General features: G+C 31.7%; 1 protein-coding gene across 3 annotated transcripts in view; it reads right to left on the reverse strand.

Annotated features, from left to right (window-relative positions):
• Window positions 1-1439: 1439 nt before the first annotated feature.
• The window catches only part of LOC110466183 (coiled-coil domain-containing protein 60-like), a 45356-nt gene continuing 26648 nt past the window's right edge, over window positions 1440-20147 (reverse strand). Inside the window, exons 11-20 of one of the 3 annotated variants that reach the window (XM_021522538.1) lie at window positions 19630-19656; window positions 16013-16229; window positions 15530-15656; window positions 13995-14058; window positions 13634-13731; window positions 12269-12409; window positions 11513-11689; window positions 11027-11117; window positions 9820-9846; window positions 1440-3733 (exon numbers count right to left, since the gene is read on the reverse strand). In XM_021522538.1, the coding sequence (XP_021378213.1) occupies window positions 3362-3733; window positions 9820-9846; window positions 11027-11117; window positions 11513-11689; window positions 12269-12409; window positions 13634-13731; window positions 13995-14058; window positions 15530-15656; window positions 16013-16229; window positions 19630-19656 (1341 nt within the window). In that variant the 3' untranslated portion in view covers window positions 1440-3361. Of the gene's footprint in view, window positions 3734-6829; window positions 6866-9819; window positions 9847-11026; window positions 11118-11512; window positions 11690-12268; window positions 12410-13633; window positions 13732-13994; window positions 14059-15529; window positions 15657-16012; window positions 16230-19629; window positions 19657-20147 lie in introns of all 3 variants that reach the window. The other 2 variants (XM_021522539.1, XM_021522541.1) reach the window with 2 other exon arrangements.

The raw sequence follows: 20147 nt of genomic DNA on the forward strand, positions 1-20147 counted from the left end.
AATATTTCTACTTTTACATCATTTATTCTTATACAATACATCATGTCATTACCTGTCGGTTATTTTATTCTTTAAACCTAGTGGTAAGATATAGGACAGAAATAAGGCAGTGTTGTACGTCGTAATTTATGAATTATGGCTATACCTATTACATACAATGTAAGACATACAGGTGATCATTGTTAAGTCTTGTCTTTCCTTAAAACATACTGATCACAATATATCTATTAATTAATGATTACAGGAAAATCATGAAAAAAATATTATTGTTAACTAGTAGTTTTTACCAATGGTAGACATTTTAATTGCTAGTAATAAAGTCGAATCAACAATTTTCAGAGTAAAGTCAATGTAAAAGGTGTCCCTATACCATCCGTAATCGTTGAATATAAGTATGGTATCTTTGCATAAAGTTGTCGATATTATTCCAAATAAAAAATAAGGTAACGTTGTTCCAACGGTATTGAAATTCCTCTTTATGTTTCAATATTCGTCACTTTGCAGAATCATTATAGCTAACAATGGGGACATTTAACCAGTGTCCCTGACTTCATTTGTTCAATGATCATGACATATTGAAATTGTTTGGGACTGAATACCGATCTATATAACACGTAAGGTAGGTTACTTATATTTTACAATGTATGTTTTCAGCAATTTTCAGTATATCGAGAAGATTTATTTAAACATTAATACAAGGAACAAATAAATGTGTTTTTTTTCTCGCAAATTTAAATTCCCATAAATATATCGTTAGGAGAACAAAAGCAAAACTTAAGTGATTTAACGACTTGAAACATCTGGATCCTGTACCAACAATCTTTTAGTAAAAAAAATGCTATATTTAAAAACAAATATCACCAATAATAACCCCAAAGACACCACAGCAAACGTAGCTAGTCTACATGACCATACCATCTAAAATAAACAAATAACCAGTTAACCTTTTAAAAAATTACCCCCTTTCACCAAACAATTAGAAATGCATAGATCTAGAAAATTATACAAAACAGACATGTAATCACTTCCAACAGAATGTTATTATACTTCAACAAGATATGCATAGCTTGTTTACAAAAAACAAACAGGTAACATGGAATGTGTTGTCAAACCAATACGAAAACAGTAAAAATAAAATAAAAAACAGGGTAGATTTTATGTTACACCAAAAAACAATAATCGACAATGTCTTTGCCTGTCACCAGATGATGGGGTAACATGTTAACAAATGCATCGAAGGTCTGAAACAATTAAGTGGAAACCTTATGCAACCAGAACACCTCTCTTCTGATCCTCCTTTTCACCTCTTCCCTCACTCCCTATTCCGTCTTTGCGTATTGCAGAGTTATCTTCTCTTGTGCGCAGGTATTGATTGTTATGTCATTGGTTTGTGTGAGAAAATTACATTGTTTTCTTAAAAATTGATGACGTTACTCTCACAAACCAATGACGTACAATCAATACCTGCTCACAAGAGAAGATAACTCTGCAATACGCAAAGACGGAATTCTAATCATTCAATTTTACAATCAACTATCAAGCAAATAATTCGTTTATCATCACTCGATATTTGTACATGTCGTTCATTGTATTATTGGGAGAGGGCCGAGTAAGTTGTTAGAACAGAACTTAGGCCCAATCCCTTGACTGTTTAATGTAAATAGAATATGGTTGAATGCAACGAATTTGTTTTAAGACGTTTTCATTAATTAAACTCAATTATTCTACATATAGCGACAGTTTGATAAAAGCAATACGCGAGGAGTTACAATTGTTCTTGTAAAGATTTGGTATAGCCATGTGAAGAGGTACATAAACAATCAAGCAGCATAACAATAACTTTCCTGTACATCCCAGTTATAAATCCTCTGGCATGAACATGTATTAGTGACAATAATCATAATGCAATTTGAAAAAAAAAAAAAAATGAAATTAATTTTTTACAACAATACAATACAAAATAGCACATTTAATTTCCCATTAACAAAAAGAACTAACATCAGTCATCCTCTTTGTCTCAAGGTACTTTGTTACATCTCGAGAACATGTTCTACAAAATATATACACCATCACAGCAGGAACGCTTTGGTCTCAACTTGGTGACTAAGTCCAAGCTATTAATAATATATATGTTTATATTAAGTACCAATATATCATTAATATAATGTTTAATAGAATATGAAAGACATAACGTCAACTTTTCATACTAACAAAAATCAGCTGTTGGTTCTTGTAAACTGTTAGAATTCCCATAAGCATTGCATGTGCAAGTCATAAATTTAAATAATTATGTGGTGACCACATGTTACGACTGAATAATATGATATTGATATTAACTTTTACTCACTTTCTCAGGTTTTCAGAGGATCACCTTCGAGCATAAATCAGTTGTATTTTAAAGACTGCAGATTACAATTTGTATAGTGTTCTTCGATTTAAAACCTTATGCTGCACAATCTATAGCGTACTTTACAATTGTGAATACATTTGAATATAAGTAATATTGCTATCAAAATACTGGATATGCGAAATATTTAGAGCCATTTTAAAATTTGGCTGCTTTGTATATTGATTAAATGTGCATTCAAATTATTTTCTATTTTTCACATGAAATCAACGCCACGCATCGTAACAAGAGTAAAATATTACGTATAATTCTAAAATTCTGCACTAGCACCTACCTCATAATACATGTATTAGATATTACTATTATCTTTTTCTATGACATATTCCAGGTATTACTTGGTAAACAATTTCCCGGTTGTGCCACCAGAATTTATTTTTCTTATCAAAAACATTTAACTTGTCTTTTAATTTAGTAACAGCTCTGAAGTTGTATTTTTTCTTAAATTTGTAACAATTTGTATACTTTAGAGTTACATATCAATGAATATCATGGTTGCGGAATTTATACAAAATAATAACTAGTTAAATATTGTTTTTCTCAGAAGGTTACGTACTGAAAGTTCTGTTATATCTAGAAACTAATGTTTACTGTAACAATTAAGGTTACTATTTGTATTGACACAAAATGCCTAATAAGTCTACATGTCATGTTCCCAAAGGAAAGTCACATACATCATCATGTATTTTATATTGTGTATTTTAATTGAGTTACTTTAGAATATCAAAGATAGACCAGACATATGCATACAAAATTTTCTATTCCAAAAACGGTACTTGCATATTGTATCTACTACACTATAAACATAGCCGGTCAACATAAAGTAATCGCTCTAGATTTTAACAGACTCTTTTTAAGGCAATAGTTTAAAGCGATAACTAAATTAATAACTTGAATCACACCACTTTTGGCAGTGAACAAGATGACAATGCTTTATTGAGATAAAAATGAATACTGTCAACGTCGGTACACTGCGGATTTGGCATTCCTGGTTTTAGCGTCTGAAGATGCACCGTTTCTGCCTTTTACAGAGGCAGATTGTGCATTTCTCACAGTAAAGGACGACCTACTTATACTACGGTTATCCCGACTGGTGTTTTCCTTTTCATCCTTTTTCTCGCTCCTTGGTGGTGCCGTTTGAGGTCGTATGACTTTCGGGAACTGAGTCTGGAACCACGCCTCAAAATCTTCTATGCTCATATCAATGATCTTTTCCCGAGCGAACTCCACCGCAGCGCTGATGTCGGGACTACAGATCTCCCATTCCCGAAGAGTTCCGAGTACTTTTATGAATTTCAACATGCTGTGCTGCTGTCCGGATCCTTCCATCTACACACACAAAAATATACAGCATAAACGAAAATCGATTAAGTGAAAAAACCCACCCAAAATCCCAAATAGTACTGTATAATTTTCCACTTTGAGGCATACTATTTTAAGTATATTGAACTTATAAACTTGTACAGCAATAGCAATTTGCTACAATCAGAAATGGCGACACAATTACAATTTATGTGATAAATATTGTGTCAAAAATTTTGGGTCTTTTTTGATACTTGTAAAATAAGTTCTGCAAGCAGATGCATGCTCGCTTTTACAACTGATCATAGTTTGTAAAATTTTATAAAATCCCGTTACATAAGACCAAAACGAGGTTTGAACGTATTTTTAACCTTAGAAGAGTACATCCTTAACTGACATCACTATTTATAGGGAATTTGTTACTGACATTATCCTTTACGGATTATAAATCAAGTGACAATGTCCTTTAAAGATGATAGTAAATTGACAGTATCTTTCATAGACAATATTAAACTTATATTACTTACAAAATCAACATTATCTTTAAATATGTTTTTAACTAATATTATCTTTAATGGGTGATACTTAACTGACACTTTCCTGAATAGATGATATAAAGCTGACATTATCCTTTTGTTATGATGTTAAACTGACAGGTTTTATAGATTGAATTTAACCAATATAATCGTATATATAATCATTTTTAACTTATGTAGTCTTCTATTGGTAGTACAATGTATTAAACATTACTTTTCATAGATATTATTGATGTTTTGTTACCGATACGATCCTTTAGTAATATTGAACAGACTTGATTCTTTATAGATAATGATAGTCTTTAGCCTATCCTGATCCTTCGTAATTGATATATAACTAACCAAGTTAATCCTTTTTCAATGATATTTAACTGCCATTATCTTTAAATGACAGTGTTTCACTGATATTTTCCTTAATATATATCTAACCAACATATTTTATTGATAGTATTTCACCGACAGATTCTTTATTGGTATTTGATGCTCGAATTACCCTTTATTGACAATGGTTGAAGTATGTCTTGACCCTTTGTAATTAATAAATAACTTACATACTGCTTTGATGGTTATATTCAACTTGCATTGTCCTTTCTAAAACGTAACTAATTTAATCCTTTTATAACGGTATTTAAATAGGTAAAACTTTTATATGATTTTATAAAAAGAATACACATCAAAATGGATTTTATACACATCTAATGGTGTGTTCAAGATAGAATCATTATATGACGTATTGTACATGACAAAAATGTAAATTATACATTGCATAAGACAATGTAGACTTAACAGAGACAAGTATTGGCACAAAACGAATTACACATGAATCATCATATAACAAAGACTTCACAAAGACATGTATTGGATGTACAAACTGTAACACAATCTTACGTTATGACAATTAAAACATATGGTTCATCATTAACATAGATATCGGACAACATTTTCAACGTGCAGATAGTGCAATCGTTTGCTTTACACCTAATGTCATTTGTCCTATTAAGCAAACCAGTATCGTACTTCATTTCAAAATAAAAAGTACGTAAGCACAAATTAACATGAGGAAAAACTAAACTTACTTTCAAAACGTGATTAAATGCTGTTTGTACATCGTAATTTACGTTAATAAACCACACGTGCTTTCTAACTAAGTCACTTACATAAACGTTAAATCTAACATGATGTGATCTATTTCAAATCTTACGATGCAAGCTAAGAACCATCAACATTTTTTAATGAAACATTCTCATACGAAATCATCCATTAGCAAACAAGGCATTTGTCCTTATACATGGCTTCTGCTTGTGTATGAGTATACACGTTTCTCACAAAAAGTACGAGAGGCTAAACCGGCGACTTTTACTAACTGATATCATAACCATTTTGCGATTCTAATGTGTATGAAATTAATATAAAATTAAAATAAAATTATTTATGTAATATCTATAATGGTAAGTTAAGATGGAAAGATGCCATCTCGTACCTGGCTACCAGTGGGCGCCTTATAAAAGGGTGTTCCTTATTTGGGAATTCTGACTGATGGGTCTCAACTTGCCGCGTGAAGTAGTGTTTCATCTGATGTTACGTTGTGAAGTTCATGGCAGTTTATATTGTAGTCAGTATTTCACGGTACACAGCAGATTAATGAATAAACTTTTGATATATAATAAGAGTACAGATCTGTCCACCATTTCTGGAGATAACATGCTTATAGGTGTATGTTCCAGTGTTGAATTAAAGATATATACATGTATTGGTCTACGTGATAATTCTTCATTTTCCCACCATTTGAATGGAGACATCATGCAATAACTTTGTTAAAGATCATAAGATAAGATATAGAATGTTCCCATATCGAAAGACCATGCTTGAGAATGAAAGAAACCATGCATTAAATGAAACGATTTTTTTGATGACTTTGTATCTAATATAAATACAGTTTAAACTTTTAAGATGATGTAATTAGAGAAAGGAAAATTAATTGACAATGATAATAATTTATACCGTTGAGTTTTCATTTAAAGTTTTCAAGAAGCACGCGCCGTAGATGTAATAATACATGCAAACCAACATCTTGAGGACACTAATCAAACTGAATACGAGCTAGGGCACACTTTATGATATTCCAATAGTATCGGTATAAAAAAGATTGTGTTCATGGCTGGATTAGGTAAAAGTTGTGCTTGCTTGCGTGTATATATTACTCCCTGATATAGTAAGAATGAGAAATATGCAAAACAAAAACCTGTGTATTTTTTTTCTTAAAATTTGATAACAGTGTTTTGTTTCTCCAAATGAATTACTGTAAACAACTGTAATTAATTCTAAATTCTAAATTCTAAATAACATTTGACTTTTAAGTTATTTAATTTCCCCCTTTTTTAAGCCTGAAAAGAATGACAAACCAAAAGCTTAACAACAATTTGAAAATGATTGAAGTTTAGAAATGATACAAGTAAGTAAGTGAAAGAAGCAAATGTCAGTGTTTGACAGAGAAAGCCTATCAGATGGATGCTTGTGTGCAAAAAAGCCAAGATAGCTTTATAGGACGTCATGGATGACATCTGAGCTTGATGCGGTGCCGTACTACCTGGATGATGGTACTGCGACGACGGGCTAGAGAGTTCTGTTAGGGATGTATGCAGTTCTTGTGTTAATGAATATTATAAAAAGGAATAAAATAATATGTAATAATAAGCAAAAACTATGCATTCCTATCGAATCGTAGTTTGTTACACACATGTATAGATTGTTTGGTTGATAGAGGGTATATTTAAATAAATAAATCAACATTGAAACAACAAAGCTGTTGCTTAACATTCTTAGAATATTTGAATGAATATATAAATGAAATAATAATCAGATACTTATGACCTCAAAAACAAAGTGCAAAATATAAAAATAGTGGAATTCATCACTTTAGTGCAGCCCTGAAATAAAATCTTTGTTAATTTCTAACAATCAATGAATCCATGAATAAAAGGCTCTGACAACAACCTGAAATGACTGGACAACAACCTGAAAAGCAAATTTGCATGAAGGCTAGGAAAAAGCAACACAGTTACTGCTATAAAGTTGCTATCAATAATGATTATTGTTCTTCGAATTCTGTCTTTAAAATTCCTCATATAGTAAAGTCCGCAATCAATCTTGTTCAAAGTTGGTTTATTTGTTTGGAATGTTATAAAATAGTTCTTTAATATGAATATGTTTATATGAATCATCTTTTGTCTAATGAACCTTGTCTGGATATGACTAAATCATTAAAAAAAGTTCCTCATCTGGTATGAAAAACCATTTAATTTTAAGGTAAAACATATCATCATGTTCAAATATATTAAGTAACATTGCCAGCATTTTTTTGTTAAATTAATTTTATGCAAAATTTTTTCAATTAATTGATAAATTTGAGTATTTCAAAATAAAGATATTGAAAGACTGAGAAAAAGTACATGGGTCGCACTCGGGACCTATCCATTACCGATCCTACATTTAACCAATGTCCCTCTTCGCAAAGTATAAATGTGCCCCGTCAAAAACATTGACAAGTTTAATAGCTCTTAAGTGAGAAAAACTGTTTTGTTGCTTTATCTTCTGCAGAGAATAAAAATAAAAATCTTCACGACTGTAAATGGTTAAGTTTTACCTTTTACATTAACTGAAAAAGTCATATATATAAAATGAGTTTGTACTGCAAATCAACCATTTTTGTTAAGGATATATTTTCTGAATTGCGCATGAAACAATTTATACTGTTTTATATTTTAATTCAATTTCCCAATACATCTAAATTACGGAAGAATACACTTTTTATCCATTTAAATGAAAATGAGTATGGTGACTTAAATAACGAAAGGCTGAGCCACCAACACCAGTACACCAAGCTGTACATGCAGCATCGAAAATAACAACGATATTTACAAGGTAACCACACGCCAATACTCAGCTACATGTATGGAGGTCAGGAACAATAGAATTCCATCATAACAATAAGGAGGCCTTGCATTGATTTGGATTTTACCAACAAATCGTTAGAAAAGTACAGACAATTTTCTTTTGACCTTTATAAATTATTTTGACCTTTCGGCAGGCACAGCGCAATTATACTTGATAAACCATCTAGCGATGATACTTTACGGTGTATATATAAAGACCCGTATGTTAACATTCAATGACATGGTAGAGACATAAATAATGCTACGTTTGACATTTAATAATGACCTTGTTTTTTAGGTGAAGACAACAGCAATTATTGTCACAAAGACTAGTGTTGATGTACTTGTGATTAACCTTTCATTGAAGTATACAATTCTACCTGATTGATAACGATGTTATATCTGGGACAAGACAATGTAGATTTTTACGTTACTTCCTTTAATGGAAATGTTCTGTCCCACAGTCTTGTCAAAAATTCACAGCGCATGACAGTTTAACAAGATATATTAGGCGATAAAAACATGTCTGGGATATAAGAAAAACCAACTGTAGTATATACAGATATGTATTGAGTGTACATAGGGAAAATGATATTCCCCAGATATTTTCATAAAGTGCATAAAAATGAAAATGTCATAAAACATCCATCCGAGTAAAACTTTATAAATTAACTGTTGCACGAACATTATAGAGACATGTGCAGCACTATCTTCTCCAAGTATTTGTATGGAGGGACATAAAAATCACAGAAATTAATCCAGGAACTGTTAAAGAGATGGACATACGAAACGACCATGTGTTATACTCTATTCTCGAAAATATTTCATGCCGGCATATTAAAAAAACAAAAATGACACACTGTGCACGTCTACTTAAAAATGTGATATATAAAGATAAAATGAAAAATAAACAAATTTGTTTTATTCCTACACCTCTCATTATTGTTTAATATATAAAGTTGATTAAATGATTTTTCTTTTGAAGATTTGTTATTATGTTAAAATGCATATTTAAAAGTAAACATTAATTTCATTAAAGAATGTATAAGAAATATATCAAAATAAAAATCATTGTGACAATGTCTAAACCCTCTAATCATATAATAATGATTATTACATGTTTACATTTTTGATTTTACATGTTCTATGTAAGCTGGATGGAAAAAGCGTTTGCAACATTATTAAAAGGCATTCAGGGACTATTTCTAAGGTTTCGTTTTGGTAAACAAATAGGTAATATTGCAAGCAGACCTAAAATGCAATCTTAATTAATGAAAATGTTTTTATTTTTTATTTATGTCTATCATAAGTTTTAAACATTCACGTTTCAGTGAAATCAATTAATTTGAGTCAAATTTATTTCCAATGAATGACATAGAGTTTCATATCTTTATACTTTATAATGAACATAAAATCTGCATGAAGTAGTGTTTTTAAAACTCCCTGTATGGAAATTGTTAACAACAATATGAAAAAAATAAAGGTTCTTAAAAAAAGCTTTGGAATCAAATATTTCTTAAATTACTGAAAGTGACTAGTGACAATGATACAGCAAACAAAGGAATGAAAGGAAGCTACCAACAACATCAAGGGGTGCATGATTTACGTAAAAAAATATTCCAAAAATCCCGATTTGTGGACTTACTCTCCTTCGCTTCTTGTGATCATCTTGCTATAGAGAATAGATGAATATAATTCATTTATACGTGGAATGGAAAAAAAACCAATCCTGAAACTCAAATATTAATCTACAAATCAACGGAAATACATGTTCTCACCGGAAATACATGTTCTTACCGGTATAAAAAAATGGTTAATTGATAATAATTTCATATGCAATAAAACCGTCTTTAATGTTCAATATTACCTATCATACCTGTATCATTATGCTAGTTATACTGTAATTTACAGGGCAAATTTACAGAGTCAAAATTTTGAAATATGTTTTTATATATTTTTCTTCGAAGCCAATCAGCCAATTCAGGATGAAAAAAATATTTCAGATTATTGATTGTGAAATCACAGCACGAAAATGTATTTGATACCAACACATTTCAATTGAATGAAAAACTCAACACAATGTGGATAGACCAAAGAGCGTGTGAGAGGTTTTAGAGGTTGGAACAAAGGGAAAATAGGGGGTAGCATATTAGTACATTTCGTTTTTGTAAACTTACGCATATTATCATTACCTAATAATTGATAAGATTTTAATGTATGCTATATAACCATACATCATCATGATAAGATTAGAGACATTCGGATCCAAATTTAAAACAAAAGAAATTGCTATTCAATTTATCTTTACAGTTAAGTTTGGTTGTCATTATTTGTCTGAACAAATTCCGCATTGTGTACCGAATTGCAAAGGGTCGTGGCATGGATTCCAAATCAACAGTTTGTATAATATACATCTGTTCTTCACTTAAAAAAGAAGAGGAAGTAACCAAAAGGACATTTAATGTAAGGAAATTATATACCTGCATTTCAACAAACAATAGAAATAAGAAATGTTTTAGAACCAGACATTCAAACATTTTAGAAAGTAAATGAATGGGTAAAACTTATATAATAACACATATACAAAAGTGTGTATGGCATAAATGTGTAAAACGTGTTCTTATAGAATACCAACACTCCCAAATGTTTAGTATTTGTGGTAATTTAAAGCGCAAAGTAGCATTATGCGTCATGCCATCGCAACACTCTATTAATTGTTGAATATAATCTTATTTTACTGTATTGTAAAGAAATTAATTCTTATAAAACATCAACCATTAACAACACAAAAATAACAACACTGTGTATATAAAAACTAACTTCAATGCGAAAAAATCAAACCAAAAACTTACCAATCCGTATCTTGCCAGTTTGTACATGATGTTTTTGTATTCCCATTTGGCTTGTAATTCTCCAGGAATATTTTTTAACAAATCCGAGTACCTATTGAATGAAACAAAAAATGAAAAAAACTATAACAAGTGTCTGCCATGAATGCAAATCTCTATTAAATTTTCAGCTTTTTTTTTCGGAATTAATTTCATAAAACTTTTTGGAAAATATAATTTTCTTTTTCCATTTATTCTTTAAAAATAAATGGATATATCAAGTTGTTTCTTACTTGACAATTTATTAAAAAAGTAAATTAAGATTCCCACGTTGTAATTAAGTACAATCGTTAGCTATGTTTACGTTGCATGGTTTTCTGCATCGACTAATGCATTTATTTAATATGTGATTCTTTACTACGTATTTCTAGTGAGTATTTTTCAATTCAATGTAAGGGAAATATGCAAACAAAACACGCCTCCTCTAGCTACAAACAACATTGGACATACCAGTTGCCTTTGCTCTGCTCAGCCTCGTCCTTTTTTCTCTGGATCTGTTCCTTGGTTGGGTTGCCATACATACTGGCTGCACTCCGTGCTCTCATCTGACGCACTGCTCGGTGGAAATGTTCTTGCTGGTTTGAGTTTATGGCTATGAACTTATTCTGGCAGATAGACATCTTCTGTCTGAAAAGGGAAATGGAAAATGAAGATACATTAAGAGCTATATGCTGGTTGATCCGAGGTAAACTGTTTATGTTTTCTAGAGATCGATTAAGCTTGAGATCAGTTTCTGGGTGCATTCGAAATGTTTACTGCTTAAGAAAACATTTCTTTGCCCTTTGTTTTACAATATTTTAAAACATAATGTAAGCTACATATCGTTCACGCATGTTTTTATTTTGCGAGTTGATCTTTTTACCTATATGTACGGATAAAGCGTTTATATCTTGAATCCTGTTTAAAGAATTGTTCGTGTTTTACTTGATTTCATTTTACGCAAAAATTAATATCATACTAATAAGAAGAAATCTACAGTATATAGAATGGGTCTTACTGTCCGGTTTGTATTTTACCTGTCAAATGTTTATATCTTTTTTCAGAGTGTCTTTTTATCTGTCCAGTTTGAATTTACGTATTCACTGTTTCAAAATTATCTCTCATATTCCTAATCTTTTTGGAGTGTGCATTTACTCTAAGCTTTTAATCTGGCCGATTTATTTATCAACATTTCAAGTGTGTTATCTGTTCCGTATATATATTTACCTGTCCATGTTTTCCAGTGTGTCGTGAAGGGTGAGGGCCTTGTCCTCCTGTAGTTCCCTGAAAGTGCTGCTCCACTCACTGACTCGACTACCATATTTTACACTAGGGCGGTTGGCTTGGAATTGAAGCAACTGGGGAGAACTGTGAACCATGGAAAAAAACACGGTGAATAAATATGAAAATTCAATTATCTGCATCAAAATTGAATATATGTCTATCCAAAAGCCTTAAATCAAAACAAAGACACTCCTGTGATCACATATTGTCTTCTATGTTAAAACAAATATAACAGCAGTCAGCAGTATTTCAGTGTACATGGCTACGTACATACTCCGAACAAAGACAAGACAAGATCGGCATTCACCTAAACAGATGCTTTGACTGGTTCAATCTGATTTTTACCATACCAATCATATTCTATAACTTGATTGGTAGAAGAAAGAAAGACTGGTCGACAAGTTCAAGGCCGTGGGAAAAGGAGATATATGTAAGGACGGCTCCATATTTGACATGTCTGCTTGAAAAACGAAGATGCATTTGCGATTCTGTCAGTATCCGCCAAAAAAGTGTCTGCCCAAATAAAAAGTGCACCTTGCAGAGCAGAGAAAACAAAAGTTTCAGCGAAAACAGAACAAGAGTTCTGGTGCTTTTCTTTTTTCCATTTAATCAACAACTGTAGATTTGACCGTCAACAGATGACTTGTCACTACAAAATCAACCGAGAAGACGCATGTAGTGCTATATTGATCATCACAGGAGAACCCGAAACATGTTTGAAAAAGCGACAATTAACTCTACTCCAAAACATGGTCTTTAGTTTCTCCTTCAAGGCTAGAGCATTTTCTTGATCCCCGAGTGGAGAAAGAAACTAAGTTCCGCAGACATGGAAAACTCAAGAAATAACTTGACTCCAGACCCTCTGACATAAATAAGCCAGGCTGTATTTGGTTTTGTCTTGCCATAAGTACAACTAGTAAATGGGCAAAACCCCATCTACTGTTAAGTCCTCCATCAGAAGACAACAACTGAATAAGGGTCACTCCAAACAACAAAGGCCAAAAGCAAGTGATGATTTTTTCCTGAAAATAAAGTTTCTTGTCCTCATGACCATTCGTTCCCTCCGCCTTGAAAATCATGACTTATCCACAGTAGTACACTGCTAGGGATTATGCCTAGGTTTCTCTGCAGCAGGCCAATACAAAATATGTGCAGTCATACAAAAACCTCTGGGGAATCATCCTTGTTTTCTTCAGAAAAGTTTTATAGCAGGTGCTGAAAACAACAGTCTTTATACGTCAATCACTTTAAAGTCAAAATTATTTGCTTTCCCAAGTCAAAACCTGAAGTATAATAAAAGTAACATACCTTTTAGGCCTCACATTGACTTCTGCACGATACGTTTGAGCAGACATTCTCTCTCTCGGCGTCTGTGAATTTCTAAAACTTTCTTTTTCTACACTCTTCTGTAAAAGTAAACAAAAAAGAAATGTGTTTAGTTTGTCAAGCAAGCAATTATTCAAAAATTTCAAATCCGGTTTAAGCAATATTTTTTCTCGGTTTTGTACTGGTCTTTATTGTGGTTTTATTATACATATTTTTAAAGATTATTTGCTTTTAAACATCTCTATATAATTTTAAGACATCAGTTTACTCTCATTATTATGATTAATTTATTAATACAATCAAAGCTGTAAATTTAATATTTTGGTGATCCTATTCAGCTTACTGAAATTTCTGTGGCTTTAAGCCTAGCTGACTTTCTCCGTATTGTCGTTTCCATATCAGAAGATCTAGAACGAGAAACACGAGTGAAATTTCATATTGATGTTATATTTACTTCTAATGGCTCAGTATTACTTATATAAAGCACAAATACATAAGATTATTATTTTCTTCTTGACAAACAATGTACCGATATGTCTGTGTATGACACATGTTGAAACAGATTAGAATATGTGAAACATATCTTATCATCACCACATGAAATAATATCGAAATGTGAACGTCAAGTCAACATGACAAAACCAACCAATGATGAAGATGATAGATTACATATCGCGCTAGTAGTCATCGACCTATCAAGCTTAAACAATGGTTGTGCTATATGAACCAGACAGGTACAATTTGCACCACATGTGGCACGCATTTCAACGTGTTCCGACAATTATCTATAACACACAGCAGCATCAGGTATTAAAACGATGGATCTATTTAGTTTATTCTTTTCTACCATTAGACAAAATTATTATTCTTTTTACCTGATGATGCGCTGGATTTGTATTAGTTTTTTCATGCAATTCAAACAGATATATCATTATCAGTTATATGTAAATACTTTTGTAGGTTTCCCTACTCCTAACATGGGGTTTTGTGATACAGTATACATACAGTATTATTTGTTTTTTCTGACGCCTATCAGGTCCAGTAAAATGAGGTAAACATCATATAAAATGAAAGGGCATTTTCGTTTACACACTCGAAATCTGTGAGGCCAAATTAAGTTAGATAGTACCGTCATCATAATGAAAACATAATATTAATAAAAATCTAATGGTAAGGAATGAGCACGGGAGACGGGTAGTCGATTGTAAGCAAGATGATAAGAGATGTAGGAGTATTGCAGTGGTTTTAATGAGCTGAAAGAGTGTTATCAATTAATTTCAATTTATAATACCTTAGATTTTTGTAACACTTTTTTTTTTTGTTTTGGGAAAAAATACAATTATTTATTTTTGAGAACATGCATAAGATTATTAGTAAACCATTCAAATATAACATTATAATTAATATTTGTTTTAGGCATGTCAAATTTGTTTTAATTAATTATTGTCTGCCATTTATGTGTACATATAGAATGTACTAAACTTGTTATTCCTCCGCTGAATGGTGTTAGAACTGCTGAATAATTTTGATACGGAACACTTACTCAAAACTTGTTTGAATGTTAGCTATGATCAAAACTGGAAACGAAAAATAGCAATAGTCATTTGAATATCAAAAGGAAATTCCTTTAAGAAATTTCAAAACTGAATCGATAGAATAAAATTTCTGTCTTTGAATGGTAATGATATAGCAAAAAGCTATCTAATTAGTCTAATAATCTTGGGATATTTATAGACACCAAGAAAGAAATTTTCAATAATTGTCAGTAAAAATAATTAAAACCAAATATGGACTTATTTTATTTGATATTTGTAATTGACATCCAGAACACAAGCGATGTTCATGATCTTTCTTGACAAACAACAGAAATCTTCTAACCTTTTCTCCTTCTTGCGTTGACCAGAGTTTGTGGTTTGTGTGTCATCCATACGTCCTTGGTGACCGTCCGTCTCGTCAACCCTATGACCAGTATTAGCATTGTGGTTCTCTCCAAACCTAAACAGACCTGAAACAACACAAGAAATATGATGAGTGTTAATTTTACAGCAAACTGTACCTACATGAATTAGGGAAAAAACATTTTCAGAAAAATCGGGAAATATTTCTTTTTTTATCTTCATTTTGGGAAAATAAAGCTTACAGATTATTTTGCCTGTAAAACAAGGGGGGAATTCAGTGGATACTATCGTTACAAACCAAAATTCTTAAAACAAAATTGCAGTTGATCAAAACCGACATCTAAATATGTGAATTACAGTAAGTATTTCGTGTACTTGGAAATCGGTTTCTTCGTGATACTTTATATACTTTGAAAAATGAGACAGCAGCATTAAATATTGATTTAACCGATTGCCAGCTTACTTTTATGAGGCCGTTCGTCATCTTCGTCTAGGTCTGCCCGTGACGACGGTACAGATTCCTCCTGTGTAGTGTCCTGTGAGGCACCAAGCCGGAGGGAACCCATGGCAGTAGTGGGGGTGGTTAGCCCAGTGGGATGGGATAATGTCGAGTTCTTGGACGTCAGCCAGCCTCGCTTGGCTCCCATTTTCCCAGGAACATTGCGACGCTGATTCTTGATCTGTTGATTAAATAGGTATATAGAATCTATAGAACACTCCTGTAGTTATTTTACTTACTAAGGATTTTCAATGTCTCGCTGCAAGAAAAACCACTACAGAATTCCACTGTAACAAGGTAAAGTGTTATTTTCAGAAAATATTTATTAATGCTATAGTTGCTATTGACCAGAAAACAAAGTGAAGAATTTCACCAATATTAAAAGTCCAGTGACTGAACTCACAAAAGGTAACAAAAGCAAAATATTAAAATAGGCTGACACAACTCTGGTTGTAAACTGCACTTTTTCCAGTCAAATGATCTTCTTGAAGATCCAATCTTTATCGATGTTAGCAATGAATAAAGTAATTTCTGACAACATCAGCATTAGTTTTACTTGGACTTGAACACAATTTACATACAAATATCATATTGATAGTAAAGATTTTTTTTGTTATATTTTGATGGTTAAATTACTTCTTAATTCAAAACAGAATTTACTTGGTAAATGATTAAGATTTTGTAAAATTCAACATAACATTAAAAGTTGAAAAAATAAATTTCACTTCAGGAACGCTTAATCAAGAAATAGAAAATACATTTTTTTCCCATTAAAATTTAACAACATATTGATAGTATTATACTGAAAACCACCATCCTCATGGTAAGTCTGATCATGAAATCGATTTCAATACATATATGACAATCATATAAGATAATGTAATACAGACATCTGCTTGGCTTTCAACTCAAATGTCAATCTGAAAAAGTAATTATCTTAATTAATTTTCATAATGGTATAACAAAATGTCAGAGAAGTGTGATTGGGTTGTATGACAACATAACCATAGATTAAAGACCATCGATGTTCTTACTTGACATTTTACCTGTGGATCGTGTATGTGCTTCAAACAGGTGATCACACAAACAATATCAATCTGTCAACTACATTAGGGGAGTGTGATTCGTGTGAAACTATCAGAAATTTGATGTTTATTACTAATATATAAAAGAGGCCGTCAAGAAAATCAAGATTTTATTTTGTAATTTATGTTATAAACAGTAAAAATGAGCGCATGTATACTATTGGAAAGCTTTCAACAACTGTTTAAAATAAACTAACAGCTCCATATAAAATTGGATGGCTGATTTCGTACTTTGATTCCTTTGTCCATGAGTATCAGAAGTTGACTTTAACAATCAGAATATTTGGAATAGATAAGGAACTAATCTGAACATATTAAGTATGGAAGAAAATGACAATTTTTTAAAATGACTTTACAATAGTATGTGTCTGTATGGCTGTTGATATTTAATAACTATTACTTTGGAATGGAAACATCCTTTAACATAGATTCAATCCTCAGTATGTGGAAATCATACACACCATATACTTTGCATCCAACCTTCAGAAAATGGCCAAGCTATTCTATAGATGAGTTTACATAAATATTACATCCGGGGTGGTGGTGGTGGTGGTGGTTGGGTGGGGACAACAATCAGTGTCTCTTTTTGTTGGAGATTTCTTTGTTTACTAGGTATCGTATGTACTTAAAACAGCTAAGGTCATAATTATACAGTCGATGTCCACAGATGCTTTGGCAAGACTTTTAAAGTGTTGCATAACCAGAAGAAGATGGAAGAACATCCCAACATAATTGTTACATCATTCTGACAACAGACAAAACACAGACAACTAAGGGTAACAACAACGAAAGTAAGAGCAGGTAGGAGAGAAAAAAATCGGGGCAACGACGGGGTTGATTTTTTGTTTCTTCGTTATCCCTGAGAAAATGACACGGAAGGAAACTCCTACTTCTTCAGGAGTTCCCAGGTAAGTTTATTTTAGTGATCATGCAATACGATAAAGCATGTCGGATCTTTACTTATGTTTCCGAACCTGCATGAAATTTGTGTTCACGGAACCAGAAGTCATGATTGCATACGCCTATTATTGAATGAATTGTTGAGACCCACGCACATTTACCTCAATGACACATTCAACATTAACAGAAGACAGTGGCACTACAGTTTTGCATGCAACAAGGATAAACCACAAGTGTAATATTTCATAACGATCTCAGGAATCCCGACCCTTACAGCTAATAGTTGGTGTCTCAATCCATACAAAGTGCACTCCTCAATGTTGTCCCCATTGGCAAAAATATTTAAAAAATCAAATTTCAGAATTAATGTTTAGCCCTCAGAGGATAGAAAAACTTTTATCGGTCATTTTATCACTGTTTGAAAGTGTGTTTATTTCGACAAATTTCACGGTCATTCCATTAGGAGCCAAGTCTAGATCTGTGGCAAATATACAATAGAATATTGCTACATTAACATGAAAAAATGTGCAGGTTGTTCTTGTAATCTTTCCTGTATCTGTTGTTTTTCTAAAACAATCCTCAGTGTCGTACTGAGTTTGTGGATTCATTGAACCAAAAATAATATCAAACGGCCACAAAAATTACCCTCAAACAGGATAAAGACAGCACAAAGTTTGAGAAACTACAAATGGACAGAAAATATTTGACCAGCTTTCTGCATGCATAAGGGAACCACACTATTTGACAATCTGTATTGTGCCATGATTATACCTACGTAGCTACACAGAATCACCACCAAGTCTTACCAGCAATATGGGGCAAAAATAATATATAAATTTCCAGTTATGAGAGAAGAAAACACAATTGACCAGCTACACGAAACTCTGTGTATTGATGTTCCAGTTCAATATACCCAAAGCATGGCTAGTTAGACACAATCTGGAGTGGGTCGGAGACTATAATGCAAATTCCGACATTAAGTTATTTTCCTAGATATATAAAAAGTTCTTCCTTTTATAGATTATTACTTTTAACTTATAATGTAGTCTTTATTTGGAAAAAAAAATGAAGGATGCTCTAAAAATCGTTTTTATGAATTATTTATAATTTAAAACTTTTATATCCATGCAAAAAAACAATGATTAGAGAATTCAACGTATATTTTGACAAGAAAAAGAGATACATCTATTTCTAATCTACACTTTCATACAAGTACTCATTATTATCTAAAATTAAGACATATCAAATCAAGCTATTTGAAATTTTCTGAAAAAATGTGATATGATAATAGTAAATATCTGTTTACTGTATACTGATTATGCAGTTTAAATTACTGCATTAGTAGATCTATTATCAATTAAACTGGCAATTGTTTAAAACATATTCAAAACACTAAGAATAGTTTTGTTTTATATTCAGATATATATCTGTTGCATTAACACATTTGCATTATATGGAAGAAAAACTTTGATTTGTCCTAGCTGAAAATCCGAATTGTGCTCCATAACAATGTGTTAAGCTAACCAAACTTGGGGTAGTAATGGACAGGTGCAAAACTGACAGGTAAAATACCATGACATTTATCATATTACTCACAAATAAAAAAGATGACATAAATCCAATCTGCAAAGTAAGCAAAATTATGCAGCATAATACAATAGGCAACAAAACAGCAAAAATAGCATTAAACTGAAACAAAAATTGATATAACTATGTAAATGTGTGTTAAATAAGAAAGCTCTAAAGTTCTAACATTGGTTAGCAATTTTAAAACGAATAAATATAAGGAATGTAAATATGTGATTAGAAACAGTTAATTGAGTGTTCTGTACAAAAAAAGGAAATATTCAGGATAAAACTTACAAGTACTTTCTAACTTTAAAATGTAATTTAGCAGGTCATACAGTTAATCTTAATTCGTTACTTGAAACCTTAAGGAACACAAAACAAATATGTCATAAACAGAATATGTTAGCTTTCATATAAAGAGCTATAACTGCTAAATATTTATGTATAGAAGTAGAAAAAATTGTACATTGCAAAATGATTAAAATAACACTGTCTGTAAAATAATTATAATAATTACATGTACTGTATTACAAAGAATGAGAAAA

Source organism: Mizuhopecten yessoensis, unplaced genomic scaffold, assembly GCF_002113885.1.
Source record: "Mizuhopecten yessoensis strain PY_sf001 unplaced genomic scaffold, ASM211388v2 scaffold11123, whole genome shotgun sequence".
Classification (NCBI taxonomy): domain Eukaryota; kingdom Metazoa; phylum Mollusca; class Bivalvia; order Pectinida; family Pectinidae; genus Mizuhopecten; species Mizuhopecten yessoensis.